The 15420-nt window shown below is 36.3% G+C and overlaps 3 protein-coding genes and 1 pseudogene across 3 annotated transcripts; 1 reads left to right on the top strand and 3 right to left on the bottom strand.

Moving 5' to 3' along the window:
- Positions 1-236: 236 nt before the first annotated feature.
- On the bottom strand, positions 237-858 carry LOC113334227. Its single transcript, XM_026580558.1, has one exon. It carries the CDS (start codon positions 676-678, stop codon positions 436-438), a length of 243 nt encoding a protein of 80 aa, XP_026436343.1. The 5' UTR covers positions 679-858; the 3' UTR covers positions 237-435.
- A 1514-nt stretch (positions 859-2372) lies between these two features.
- Positions 2373-4267, top strand: LOC113333897 (ervatamin-B-like). The gene is made up of 2 exons (XM_026580263.1): positions 2373-2844; positions 3379-4267. The coding sequence occupies exons 1-2, from the start codon at positions 2394-2396 to the stop codon at positions 3993-3995; spliced, it is 1068 nt and encodes a 355-aa protein (XP_026436048.1). The 5' UTR covers positions 2373-2393; the 3' UTR covers positions 3996-4267.
- Positions 4268-5109: 842 nt separating this feature from the next.
- On the bottom strand, positions 5110-5907 carry LOC113334216. Its single transcript, XM_026580552.1, has one exon. It carries the CDS (start codon positions 5599-5601, stop codon positions 5338-5340), a length of 264 nt encoding a protein of 87 aa, XP_026436337.1. The 5' UTR covers positions 5602-5907; the 3' UTR covers positions 5110-5337.
- A 383-nt stretch (positions 5908-6290) lies between these two features.
- On the bottom strand, positions 6291-11280 carry LOC113334215 (annotated as a pseudogene).
- Positions 11281-15420: the final 4140 nt, after the last annotated feature.

Genomic DNA, 15420 nt, shown 5'->3' with positions numbered 1-15420 from the left:
TGTTCTCTTGTATTATGTATTAAAGGGCTGAATCAGGCGGATTCTCCATTGGCAAAAAGAAAACCAATCTTTTTGTTAACACTACTTGCTATCCTACAAACAAAACCAAGTCTTCAGGTAAAATTTGGCAACTTCTATAAGTGAAAAGCAATCCATGGCCGGTGTAAAAATATTTAAACAAACATTTGAAAATTAAAATACTATCCCAAAAACGTAAACAACAAAATTGATCCATCTCTAAAACTCAAACGACAGTATATTACTATTATTATGTATAACGATCAAATATGAATTTATACAACAAAGACAAACTAAAGAAAATATATCAAGAAATCACTACAAGAAAAGAAGAAACTATCAAAATTACATGAAATGAAAAATAAATGAATGCGAAAATACTTCACAAGAAAAGATCCTTTTTTCTTCTTCATAGTTCTACTGTTTTTGGGTTCTCTTGTTGTACTTATCTTTGACCCATTGAAACCCCAAAGATGCACCTTCTTTAACTTTCTTGGCACCTGTTATAGCAGCTTCTTTAGTTTTCTCCAATCCATCTCCAACTTTCTTCCCACCACCAGTATTTTTCTTGTTCTTCTTGTTTTCAGAAACAGGATCCGGATTGCTGTAATCCCATTGATCAGCCCATGATGCACCACCATATGAACCGTTTCCTGCCATACCTTAGAGAATTCTCTTCTCGATCACTAGGAAACGAATACGTTTTGCTGTTGAAGATCAAAAGTGAATGAGGATTCTTGAAGATCAAAAGTGTGACTGGTTCTTTATTAGATTTTTAGAAGAATATAAAGTTGTGATTTTGTTGGAGTTGGAGAGCTGTTTGTTGAATGACACTTGAAATGGTTATTTATAATAATAGTCGGGGTTTATTGGCTTGATTTTTTTTGTGCGTCTCTATCCAAATACCCGCGTTGACAATAAAATCAACTGCCTTGATCTTTGCGTGTTCAAACAATTATACTCTAGTTTAAGGAATTGAATAAGACTTCTAGAACACTGTTTGAACCGAAAGCAGAGACGGCTTTAACTGCTGAAGAAAAGAGTTCCATCTGCCCCACTAATCTCATTTATTTGGTGGGTAGATAAAACTAGACGGAAGCTGTGAAGAGCAAACAATTTAGGAAATGACGTCACAAAGTATTTGCGCATCACGTCTCAAGCATTCGTGGGGGTGGGGAATAGCACTTATTAGTGCGAAGCAGGTATTTTTGCCAAAATTTGGTGCGGGCCTGGGACCCCTTTATCTGCTCATGAGTACAGTCAGATGCACCTACAATTGGCAAGATGAATTAACGGAATCAAATGCATTGCCCGAACCATCTCGGGTACCGATTTACCCCTACTAAGCTACTACCATCAACGAAAAAAGAAAAGAAAAAATGATAATTTTGTGTATCATTACTCAGAGTTACTATTATTAGTGTGCCCGATGTTGCCGGAGTTACTATTATTAGCTTGACCCATGTTACCGTAACTTTTAGATTTAGTATTACTGTTACACGGCCCGATTATTTTTTTTTTGATCGGCAAAACTATAGTAGTATATTAGAATAAAAGAATAAGAGTGATTACAAGTTGCTGGGCATACCAGCCATGTAACCAAAAAAAAAAAGGGAAAAACAAGACGTTAGAGACAACAAAAAATCAAAACAAGGTCCTAACAACCGCAAACAAGAGGGAAACTCTACTTTCGCATCAGATCATCCCATTTGAATACCAAATCCTGAAATGTAAAACCTCTAAGAGGTTTTATTGGAATTGACCGATACAACAAAACGGCTTTGATATCCACAATAATCCTCTCTTGGTCTTTTGCTATACCAACAAAACGGCCCGGTTATTATTGTTGGATTCTAGTTACGAGATTCTAGCTTTTATGAAAGTCGTTTCTCACGTCGTGTATGTATTTGGTTTGTGTCATTTGTAACTTTTTCATGGTTTATTTATTAAAAAGAAAGACGTGCATCATTATTCTATAGAATTTAATGGCGCGTTTGCATACACAAAAGTAAAAAGTTAGTTTGGATGTAAAATTTTCAGAACGACTTTTAGAAGCAAAAAAATCGACTTTTTGTGAAGCAAAATATTTTTGTTTCTGAGCGCTCCTGCTTCTGGTATCCAAATGCGCAAAATTTAAAAGGAGAGAAATCAAAATCTGTTGCCAATTCCAAAAGTACACAACTCCATCACTAGCCTCACATATGAGAGGAATGACAAGCACAAAATACATGTTAGTACCAAATATAAGTTGCGTGTGCGTGTAATGTATGTCCCAATTCTTTCTTTCTATATTCATTATATGTTTATATATAGATAGATACAGTACATATGGGCAATATCAATTTTCTTTTGAGAATTCATCTCAACTAAAATACATGGCATATTATCATAGCATCCTAAATCAAGCATGTCTGGTGCAAGCTTTTATAGTAATTATTGTTTTATTCTTTTCCGTGGAGCAATATTCTGCTGCAAACAACGAATTGCACCAAATGAAAAATAGGTACACTCGATGGTTAGCTCGGCACAACCGCCTCTACAATACTGAAGAGTGGTTATCACGTTTTGAGACTTACCAGTCTAATATAAAGTTAATAGATAATGTCAACTCCCAGAACCTGTCATATAAGTTGGTTGATAACAAGTTTGCGGATATGACTAATGAGGAGTTTAAAGCTAAGTATTTGGGTTTGAAAACTTTTCCTAGCGTCAAGATTGTGAGTGATGACGCTTTAAGAAAGTTGAATGCGTCTACAAAATTACCAAAAAGTGTAGACTGGAGAAAGAAAAGAGCAGTTACTCGAGTCAAGGATCAAGGCAATTGTGGTATTTTTGTTTTTTACCTTAACTCATTTCAAATTTATGAGCAAATTTTTCTATTTTCATTTATTCTAGTTTACTCCCTCCGTTTGAAAATAATAACATTATTACACATGAAACCATGTTATTATTTTGAAATAAAAAAAGTACACAACCTTTTGTTCTTTTTTCCATGCCCTAAATTTCATATTATATACTCCCTCCGTTCTTTTTTAATAGGCCAGTTTTGTTTTTAGTGAAATTTAAGGAAATTAAGAGAATTAATCATTGAAAGTGGTCCTCATGACACTTGTCAATAAAAGAAGTGACATGAAATGGTCCCCATGACACTTGTTAGCAAAAGAATTAAAGTGAAGTGGTCCACATGACACATGTCATCAAAAGAAGTTAAAAGAAAAGTGGTCCCAAAAATTAAAATAACATTTGACTTTCCCAATTAGGAAACTGGCCTATTTTTTTGAAATTTTTATTTATAGAAACTGGCCTATTAAAAGAGAACGGAGGGAGTATAATTTTGTTTTTTGTTTTATTTTTACATAGGAAGTTGTTGGGCTTTCAGTGCGGTGGCTGCGGTGGAAGGCATAAACAAGATTAAAACAGGAAAATTGGTGAGCTTATCAGCGCAGCAAATTGTTGATTGTAATAATGGAGGTAATGATACTTATGGAAAACCAGGATGCGATGGAGGATTAATTAATCTGGCTTATGACTATATCAAAGAAAATGGTTTAACTAATGAATCAAGATACCCTTATAGTGGAATAGACGACATTTGCAAAAAGAAGCAAGTAGCAGTTGGAAAAAATTTAGTGACGATAACCGGTTATAAACAAGTACCTGCGAATAACGAGAAAATTCTTGAAGCAGTAGTTTCCCAACAACCTGTTTCAACAGCTATTGATGCGGGGAACTTAGCCTTTCGGTTTTACTCTGAAGGAATTTTCACTGGCGACTGTGAGGATAATCTGAGTCATGGTGTAGCAATAGTTGGATATGGTGGAGGAAGTAAAAAAGAGAGCAAGTATTGGATTGTGAAAAACTCGTGGGGTATGAATTGGGGTGATAAAGGTTATATACGAATGAGTCGTGGTGTTAAAAGTAAAGAAGGATTGTGCGGTATCGCCAAGACAGCATACTACCCGGTTAAAAAGAAATAAAATTCTTATATTCGTAGAGTAAGTTGTTACAAATAGGACCCACATATGCCCCATTACGGATCTAAATGTTTAGAATGGTGTTTACCGTTGATTTCCCAATCGGGATTCTTTGCGTGATATGAGATCGGTGTGTCTAGCATTTCCCTATAAATTGGGTGAAAATGGTTATATCCGGATGGCTCGTGGTATTAGAAGTAAACATGGATTGTGTGGTACCGCCAAGACACCATCTTACCCATTTAAAAATAAATAAAATAAATGTTAGGAGAATTTATGTAAAAAAAGAATAATTATAAACATATAGTAATGTAAACTGAATAATGTTATCTTATGTCTAAAAACCATTGTGCCTTATCTTATTAATCAATGTATCTTTCACGGTTCGTTTTGAATTTTTATCTATACCGTCCAAATTTTTTCAAATTTGAAGGAGCTATAGAAAGCATTCAAATCCAGTTGTCAGTTAAATTTTGCACCACCATCTTCAAAAGTGCAGTTTTGTTGGAAAATGAGAGGATGAAATAAACAGAAAAGAAATTGTTGACTTTCAAGGCTCGAATAGATTTCTTTTAAACGATTATTTCTACCTTCCCAATATTAATTGGCGATTGCAACAGGTATGTGAAATAATGACTTCAGGATACAATGAAAGCCCTACAACAGAAAAATTGGATTCAAGGTTTGCACCCCTTGACCAACCAAGAACACACGAGAGATATTTTCTGATGATGATTTAGAAAGAGAGAAAACAAGTTGAATTGATTGTGAAGAATGGGAGAACGTCTTCGCTACTTATAGTGATATTCATGCCTGTTGGTTATGTCGTTTCATCACCAACAGACGCTTCCAAAAGCCATTAATGGTGACTTATGGGAAGAGACGAGTTTATTCAAGTTTGAAAGGAAACTTATAGATTTTCCAAAGTAAAACCAGAAAAAAATTCCACGAGACGTTGTCTCGGACTCTGCTAGGGACGTTGCCCCCTAGACCCTACGACCTGACCGGTTAGATCGATCACCGTAAACTCTGCGTAGCGGCAAACAATATTGAAAATATCTGACAAACTTTTCCTTCAGTCAAGAGAAAAGTGATCAATCTCTGGAACTCGGTGACAGTAAAAAAAAGAAAAACACTATCATTATGTATAATATATACTCAAATTTGAATTTGTACAACAAAGAAAAACTACAACAAAAAAAAAATGATAATCAAGAAACCACTACAAGAAAAACAGAAAAGAAAATCCAACAGAGGATCAAAGAATAGATAACATATATGTAATAAAATTACATAAAAGAAGAAAATAAATGAAAATATTTCAAGAAAAAACTTCATAATACTACTACTGTTTTTGAGTTCTCTTGTTGTACTTATCTTTGACCCACTGAAACCCCAAAGATGCACCTTCTTTAACTTTCTTAGCACCGCTTACCGCAACTCCTTTAGTTTTCTCCAAACCATCTCCAATTTTCTTCCTAGTTCCTTCACCCCCACCACCAAGGGTCACAGTATTTTTCCTGCTCTTCTTGTTTTCAGATACCGGATCTGGATTGCTGTAATCCCATTGATCAGCCCATGATGCACCATTTGAATCGTGTCCTGCCATGACTTAAGAAAATCAACGAGTTTTTTGTAGTTGAAGATCAAGAGTGAGACTAGTTTTCTCAGAGATCAGAAAAATATAACAAAGTTCTGAATTTGGTTGTTGGATTTATAGAGCTGTTTGTTGAACGAATGACCATGCAAAGCTTTATTTATAATAGTCAGGGGTTTGTTGGCTTTGAAATCTTTGTATATGTAATTAATACCCGCGTTGACGATAAAATCAAAGGCCTTGATCTTTGCGTGTTCAAACAATTTAAGGAGTAAAATCAGACTTCTAGAACACTGTTTGAACCGAAAGCAGCGGTGCTCAAGAAAAGAGTTCCAACCACCCTTCTAGTCTCATGTATTTTGCGGTAGATTCCCCTGGCTAATTTGTCTCCCGGTTTGAACCCTGAAAGGTTTACCGCCAGAGGCCGTATATCGTGCCACTGTGGTCCACTGGAAAGGTCTTAGATTCTAATCAAAATAAAATAAAATTCTAAGGGTTCCGGCGAAGACCATTGACCAAAAAGCACACGCAGTACCTGACGTGTGAAACCTTAAAGGCGGTTGGATATTCTTGTTTATTCCAACGTGGCGGCAAAAACTATAACTTTTCCCACTCGCTCTTGTTCTCTACTTTTTCTGGCTGGTTCATGGAAACCCACTATGATGATGCCTTGGCCTAGCCAGGCCAACCACTGCCAACAGTAAGATAAGATGACTGTAAAAAGTAATCAAGCTTTTACAATTTGACATTTTTTTTTTTTTGTAAAAACAAAATAAAAATAAAAAATATCATTTTTCCGGAAACAAAGATTGTAATTGCTTTCTCGCTGTGTGGAGTTTCAAGAATAGGGTACCCATGAAGAGCACCAACCACAACTATCGATGTAGTGTGCCAAACAACAGAACCATGATTTTTGTGACTAGTGATTTGTCTCATCATAGTGCAACCGCGAGAATACCACAACAAGATGCACATATTGCATGCCTGAAGCTCCAACGCCTAGCACGTCTGCTCAGACAACTATTATGCTTGTACATAGATATCAAGGATTCAATCATGCTTGAGTTAGAACTTCAGTTTCCATAAAAGCTTCATGGTCATGTACATCATTGTTCCTAAGGTACTTGTCATAGATCCATCTAGAGGTGTTGAGAGCGTCACCTGTACTTTTCACTGGGTATATGTTTCTACTATTCTTCCAGTCATTCGTCAGCTTGATCCACTCCTTCCTCCATTCATTCAAGGAAAACTCTTGACCCTTCTCTAAACTCCCCAGCAAGTATCTGAAATATATAGCTGCCCGGGGACCATAGTAATCTCGTAGGAGTCCACTCCAGTACTTGTTTCCGTAATCACGGAGTAGACTGGCTTCATTCATTGTGTTGTCAAACCACATTGTAATTTGAGTTCTTGCATTCCACTCAAACTGTATACAATGAATCAAAGATTTTGTTTCCGTTACTGTGCTGTCATTCACAAAGTGATTTCGATTATTACGAATACAGGCAGCAGCAAGAAAGTCTACCTGTTTTTCCTGTTCTGGGTTTTGAGCAAGCTTCTTTGAGCTCTCTAACCAGGGTCCTAAAAGAAACCCATGGTGGCAAGCTAAAAGAGTATCCATGTCACTCACAACATCCAGAAAATGCTGTCAGTAGAAAGAAACTCTACCGATATCGTTTATTCTGTATGCTTGTATGACCTTTAAGAACACTTTGTTCGCATATTTGCCAATGCTTGCCGTGTGAGGTCAACAATGTCATACCTGCCAGAGCCAAGGAAATGGGAAAAGCCATGAGTAAAATGCGAAATTCTCAGAGGCAAGAAATGGGATGAGGAAACCTTTAAGAACACTCATTCTGGATTTGCACTATTGTCAGAGGCAAGAAATGAGATGAGGAAACCTGTAAGTCTGAATCTTTGATAGTTTAGCCCCATTTTCAAGGAGAAGTTCTAATGCATGTATAACATCTGCAGTTGAATACCACAAATGTGGTTGCTCAAAAGAATTCTTCACATTCTTCTTTGATTGTCTGCTAGATACTTGTTCAATTAAACCATGAGGTGGTTCTGTAATGGATATCTCTTCTAGAGAAAAAAACGACGGATCAACATCTGGGAACGACACAATGACACCCCTATTTTTGTCCTGTTTCAGCGAAACAGATATGAAATGTCACAAACATCTTTGCTAATTATAGGATAGTTCTGCTGGATGGTTAAGTAAAAAAGCTAATGAATACCAAATACCAATAACAATGACAATTCAGGAACTTACATAGGCTCCATCACTGCAGTTATAAACTGTGTGGTACAACATATTCCACGCATCTTTTATTAATGGATTTGATCTACCATATCGTCTTGTTGGATACAAATCAATCCACGCCTGGAAGAGAAACAACTAAATGGTTAAGTTGAGAACGTTTTACAAGTTCATCAGATAAAGACGGAACTTCTATGAATTTTCACGGTACCCTTAAGTCAACTTTCTTATGATGAAATGCCATTTCAGACATTAGATCATATACCACGGGATTCTGTTCGATACCTTCCATGGACATTCCCACACCAACCTACGGAAAGATCGAAAATGATTACACAATACTGGAAACAGAATTAGCATACCTCGGTATCCATCACAATGAAAAACTGCAAGTGGTATTTATAAAAACTTACCATGATTGAGTTCTCACTGATACGAGCTTCGACAGGTCCAGATGCTACTGCATCTAGAACCCCATACATCTCAATATTTCCAGCAAAATTGTGCAGCATACACCTGTTAACAATAAGGTATAGAAGTCAGGTGAATGAAGGCAGTAGCACTTTATAGCAGTGAGAAAGTTCTCTTGTCTTTCCCTTGTATTTGAGGCCAGATACCATTATACTTTCTGAGGATAAAACACAGCTAGAAAGAAAGGAAGTAAATAGAACTAACCAGATGTAAGGAACTCCATAAAACTGCTCTGAAGTGATCCATATGGGTTTTACTTCAGCAAATAGATCAAGGACCACCAGTTTCCCAATAGGAACGGAATGCAGAAGCGCCTGAAATGTGAACATTGCCAACAGTAACTCATCAAGAGTGCTACACATTTGAATCGGATATGAAGTATCTGAAAGGAATGTGGTCTACCAGTTAATAATAGTGGAAATGTTGAGATTACCTTCATTTGTGGTGGCCTCCAAAATGGATCATATGTAAACAACCACCCCTGAGAATAGATTGATAGTTTTCTTAGAAAATTACTTGCAAGTAGACTTTCGGAAGTCAAGATGATGTACTTGGGGGCATGTATGCAGATTACGTATTAAAATTTAAAAGTTACTTAGAAAATTAAGAATGCACCTGCATTAGCCAAAGGGCATCAGCATCGCCACTTTGTATTCCCTTATATATTGCTGCACCTAAAGAGGAGATGTAACCTGGATCGTCCACCGGAGGAGTGTTCTCATCAAAAGTGTCACTGTGAATTCGAAGTGGAGCAAACATTTGTCTTGTAACAGGTGGAAATTTGGGGGTTCAAAGTGTTATTTTCAAGAAATGAGATGTACAATGAGTAGAACAAATCTAGATGCATTTATTAGCAATTGTACCAGTTGTATATGTGGCCGCTCCTACCATATTCTGATAAGAAAAACAATTCAAATGTCACACGAGAGGGAGAGGAGGGAGGGAGTAGAGATTGAGGGGGAGAGAGAGAGAGAGAGAGCACCTTTCAGTTGTTGCTCGATGAATGTTTTCCCAATCTCAATGAACAAGGGATCAGTTGCATCAAGAAGATATGTGCAGCACCACCTAGAGTCGCCGCCGACTGTAAACCTGAAGCAACGTGAAGAAATTTATGCAAATTCAAATAGATAGCGAGTGTTATAAAGCCCGGATGCTGCAAATCAATACTTGAGTTTCAAGTATGGAACAGGTATCTCAAAAAGAGATGTCACAGACCAATTTCCTAGGCGTGTTATTTTTGCTGACGGAAATATAGATTTCAATGCTGGAGGAACATTTCCAGAAAAGGCTGGGAGAACTGAAAACCACACAAGAAAAGCGCTAAAACATCATTGCAGAGAATACGAAATACAACCAGCACCTCAAAATTTCCCACTACATGCAAAACAGTTATTGTTTGGTAATCAAGAGTACCCACTAATTCGTAAGATTACGGGTTAGCACCTGGAGTCATTCCCAGTTCAAACATTCTAGCAAGAATTTTCTTCTGCATAAACAATTGCTGATCAAGCCAACTCTGTGGTAGTGGCCCACCCCACCTGCCATTGAAAATCAAATTGTACGCGTTGGATCCACAACAATGATATAACTAAGAAATGGCTGTGAACAGTTCTGGATTTTTCCTATTTTCTGAATGTATGAAGCAAAAGCAAGAGTAAAAGTACATCACATTCAAATTCAAAACTGCCTATAAGCTCACCCATGTAAATTCCCCATACGTGACCATGCAAGAAATGCAGGTCCACCAAAGAAAGTACTCAACTCTGACTTGCTGATATTAAAAATCTACATAAAATGGAATGATACAAGGCGTTAATACTGTTCTGAATGTGCTACAGAACCTAAGGGAAAAGAGTCTTCATCAAGATCTGATACTTTCTTAGCGCAAGAAATGTGAACAAATGTACCTGGAATACTTTTTGCCAAATAGCCTCTTGCCCGGTAAATGCTAAAGGCAAATTGATACCTTGAAGAGTCATCCAGTCAATTTCCTTTTCCCACCTATACCAGTCCCACCAGGCAAATGTGTCTACAGAAAGAACAAACCAGAATGCAATTTACAGAAATGTACTTACTAAATTGGTAAAAGCGACACCAAATTTAACTGGAACATAAACCATTCAGAAATAAGTAGCTTACAACTAGACGTAACAGCATTCTGGTAGTAATTCCAAGGAACGGGTCTCTGAATCAACACTCCGGCGGCTCGAACACGGGGAAGCAATCCTGGTTTAGGCACTGAATACAGTTGTGCACCACCAGTTTTATCCCAAGATATATGAGACCCGCACCAATTCTTCAGATACCAGTGAAGACCAGCTGACAATTCCACCCCACTTGAGCCGTCAATCCTAATTTCAGGACCCCCTTTTGTCCGGTAAGATGGATGGTTTCTGATAACAAAGCAAGATTTTCCTCCACACAGCTCCTATAATCATTTCACAAAAGCACAAATTTTAAATTTGGGGGTTTAACTACAATTTTTAGCAAAATTTTAATGAATTTGGAACTAAATGGATTTGAAATTGAAACTGAAGTAACTTAAAGTTCGAGTTAAACACAAACCTTAGAGACAATATTGAACTCAAAACTCGAAGAATGAGATGGAAGGAGCCTACGAAGAACCCCTTGAGCAGCAGCAACTTGAACTAAAGGCGAAGCTCTTTCTTTGTCTTGAATTTTGAGAAGCTGAGAAATGTGATCAACTCCAACAGTAGATGATAGAGAAGTAGACAACAAACCGAAGAAGAAGATGAGAAAACTGAATGGGGTGACATATGTTGAACACCACATGACTGATGAAATTCCCAATTAGGATCAGGAGAAGCCCTGATTTCGTGAAGAGATTATAGGGTTTTATGGAAGTACAAGAATTCATACTGAAGAAATGACAGGAGAAGATACAAGGCCGGCTTAATTTGGTTTGTCAATTGGACAGAGTGAGTGAGGGGATTCGATCTCACTAATTGACAAACCTGGCTAGGGTAGTTGAAATGGCGCCAATCAGTGACATATATATTCCCGAATTAAAAAGACGAAACAATTTGAGTGTGTTCCCTAAATTACTTTATTTATTTTCTTAAAATTTTGGTTTTAATGCGCGCGTTACGATCCCAGGGCTGTCAACATCCGTATAAGATAACTCCACCAAAACAAAAAAGGAATAAAAATTCCAAAATTTCAGAACTGTCTACAATGCCCCTCCGTTTATTCAACCCGGAAACAAACGGCAAATCTCCCCCACCGTATCTTCCAGGGTATTAGTCCTCAAGGGAGTTGGGGGAGTTGGGTGTAGTTGTGTTTTTTCCCGTTAGTCGTGAGGGAGTTCGAGTGAGTCTCTCAAAATCCCCGTTAGTCGTGGGAGAGTTTAGAAGAGTCTCCCCAACTCCCTAGAAAATCCCGTTAGTCGTGGGGGAGTTTGAAAAAAACTCTTAAACTCCCTGTTAGTGGTAAAAATTAGAATGATAGGGAGTTTGTTTTTTTTGGGGAGTTCTGGGGAGTTCTAGGGAGTTTATAGTGTATTTTTGCCTCACTCCAAATCTCTCAAAAAAGTAGAGATTTTGGGAGAGTCTCTCAAACTCCCTACACTCAACACACCAAACTCTCTCAAACTCCCTATACTCTCTTACACTCCCTCAAAATCCCCAAGATTCAAAATACATTAAACTCCCTCCAACTCACTCGTGGACTAACCCCCTGTTCGTATAATTCTCTTTCTTAATCTCTCGGGAAAAAAAAAATTAGATCTACGAAATTTATTTCCCTTCCAATTCCATTTTCTTCTACTGGAACCTTTTTTTTCTCTAAATATGGATTGTTAGAAATTAGAAATTATAGATCGAGACAAGTTATGCCCTAAATTCAAAAAAAAAATAAAAAAAAAATCACAAAAACTGGTTAAAATGGTGAAGAAGAATGCTCAACAAGAGAGAAACAAAGATGAACAACTCAACAAGATGACTAAAAATCCTCCAAAAGGTAAATCGAATCCTTTGTCTCATGTTGTTTGATCAATAATAAGATCATTATTTATTATTGTTCATATTTTTGTTTGATTATTGTTCATTAATGGTCGGTATGAACAAATCTTACATTTCCCGACTATTAGATTTAATTCCACTAGAACTAGTTCGTTGTTGTTGGTTGATTCTGGTCATTTTGATGAAACAATTTTTGGATGCGACATTTTTCCCTTGTCGAATTTGGTTCCACCAGAACTGTTGGTGTGTTGATTAATTCTTGTAGTTTTGATGAAACCATTTTTGGTTTCATCATTTTTCCCTTGCCGAATTTGGTTCCACCAGAACTGTTGGTGTGTTGATTAATTATGGTATTTTTGATGAAACCATTTATGGTTTCATCATTTTTCCCTTGTCGAACTTGAGTAAAAAATTGAAGACAATTTTCTGTTGGCGTGTTATATTGTCTTCATTTTTTTGATCAAACCATATTTGGTTTCACCATCTCCTCTTATGGTTACATATATCTGTTGGGTGTGTTTACTTGATGTAACCAGATTTGATTTCACCATTTTTAGTTATGGTTTCATCATTTTGTTGATACTTATTGTTTACTTTTGGTTTCACAACAGGGAAAAAAAGAGAAACAGAGCCATATAGGTGCTCGTTGCATCATTTGTGCACGGAAGCATCTGCAATAAAGGATTTTATACAAAAGGGAGAACAATACTCGCATCTCATGCCTAAAAAAAGTATCGTTCTTTTGGCAAATTCAGTTTTTGTTGAGGTTTAAACTATTTGTAAAATGGTTATCGACTAATTGTAATGGTGAAAAATTACAGTTTTTGTAAAAAAGATTTAATTGATTTTAGTTTGTAGTGCCTTACAGCTTATGTCTAAAGAGATAATTTCTATTTTTGTCGGGAACATTGATTGTCACTTAAAAAAACCGGGACAAGTTTTCACTAATTCACTATGTTGTAACACTTGATAAGCATGTAAGCAGATCTTTAAAATTCATAAATAGTGTATCATATATCTGCGACACCAAAAAAGCACTGCTTAGTAATTTTACTTTAGAAAACAGTAGACAACATTATCTCGTATGTTGTTAAGATGCAAAAGAAAAATAGCAGTAAAACCAAAAAGGGTTTCAACAAAAATATGATGAAACCAAAAAGGGTTCCAGTAAAAATATGATAAAACCTATTTTGGTTCCAACAAATTGTAAAAGCCCGCAAGCTCTGCCAAACTTAATCTAAAAATGAAACAAACATGACACACCTGTAACAAATTAACATGTTTAACTATAGAAAGAATAGAAAAGAGAATAAATGAAAAATAACTCGAAAACAAACATCAAAATGAAATCTGAAAAGTATATTAAATACATATTGTATGTAGTCTAAACTAAATTGAAACTGAAATTCAAAGAATTGTAATCGAAATGGATTCACATCTGTCGAGCATGGCATGTCCTTCGGTTATGGGTAGTCAAAATATGGAAGATACCACAAGTTCTCATCTTCTTATTGGGAAGTGAACATGTATTAAAAATTCTCTTCTTATTATTACTTGGAAGACCTGGTTGTGGCGGAGTATCATGATTAATAACAAGGGATTATTGGAAACACTATAGCTGGCCTTTCAACTGTGGGAACTTGATTAGTTTCTCTACAACATTGGTTTCATGCAAATACCTCTTCAGCATCTCCATTGAACAGATGTGTATTTGTTGTGTACGTCGAACTCTAGCCGCAATTCTGACCTGCCAACAATGAAACTCATAACTACTGAGACATAAAATTGGACAAAATATCAAGTACAGTATAATGCTGAAAGTGCACTTAAATAATCTAAGATAAGAATCACCACCATCACCACTTACTGACAACAGCAACAACAGAGACATACCATTTACACAACATAAACATTTACTATGTGCAATGTGAACATTTACATGAATTGTTGTGCAATGTGAACATTTACCATCACTATGTCTAGCTTATAAATTTCATGGTACTATAGCATATATGTAGACTGAAAATTTGACAATATGCGCAGTAGCTTCGAATTGGTAATACTAATTACAACAAGATTATGTCTGATAAGACTAGCAAGTTGCGATCGAGGATTTTACCTTTTCATCATAATCTTTCTTGATTAATACTTCTCAATGTATACAGCGGTTCCAACCGTTGATTTTGGTAGTGAATGCGGCACCAGGGACTGGTAAAAATCATACAAAGTTAAAATCCAAGGAAAGAATTTTTTCGCTGACAATATTGAGGATTGGTTAGCACTGGTTCATCCATGATAAAAAAAAGATGGCATTCAGAATTTTTTCAAGTACAATGTCATTGAACTAAAGAGTCTCCACTACTTTCAACAGAACCTTGTCTAGCTTATAAATGTCATGGAACCATAGAAGAGCAAAAGAAAACCCTTGTTTGTTCCACTTCGTAAAAAATCAACAATGACAACAACAACAAAAAAGATAGGTTTAGTACCAATTATACAATCAAGTTTTCCCTAACAATTTCCGAAAACCCAAAACAAAGCCCTACTTTTAGAATGAATAAAACAGAAACAAATACAAAATGAATTATAAATCAAATAAGATTCGGTAACAAAATGAAATTGATTCAAAATCCCATCTCTGCATATGTAAATTAAAAATTTACCTTATGTAAATTAATTTGGAGTGAGGAAGAGAAGGTAATACAACTCTCATGACCTACGGATGTTGCTTCTGCTTTCGATAGTGCTGGTGGTGATGAGGGGAGAGAAAAGAATGAGGCGGTGTTGATGGACGATCATGAGATGGTCTTGGTCAATCTAAATACGAAGAAGACGACGACTAGAGATAGAGAGATGATGCTGGTAATGGCGATGTGAATGAGATAGAGAGATGCACAGAGACGGTCAATCTAAATAAGAAGAAGAAAACGACTAGAGAAAGAAGAAGAGGGTAAGCTCGGTATTTCTATAAAATGGAATGATGTAATTTAATGTTTTAAAAACATTTGGAGTTTTTGCATCAATTTTAGGGGATTATGTAGATTTAATGGATCTCAACATATGGGTGGAGTTTTTGTGTGGTAAATATGGTCACCTTGGTTTTTTTAAATCAACCTT

The sequence above is a fragment of the Papaver somniferum genome, unplaced genomic scaffold (assembly GCF_003573695.1).
Source record: "Papaver somniferum cultivar HN1 unplaced genomic scaffold, ASM357369v1 unplaced-scaffold_135, whole genome shotgun sequence".
Classification (NCBI taxonomy): Eukaryota; Viridiplantae; Streptophyta; class Magnoliopsida; order Ranunculales; family Papaveraceae; genus Papaver; species Papaver somniferum.
This window is presented reverse-complemented; position numbering and strand designations above follow the sequence as displayed.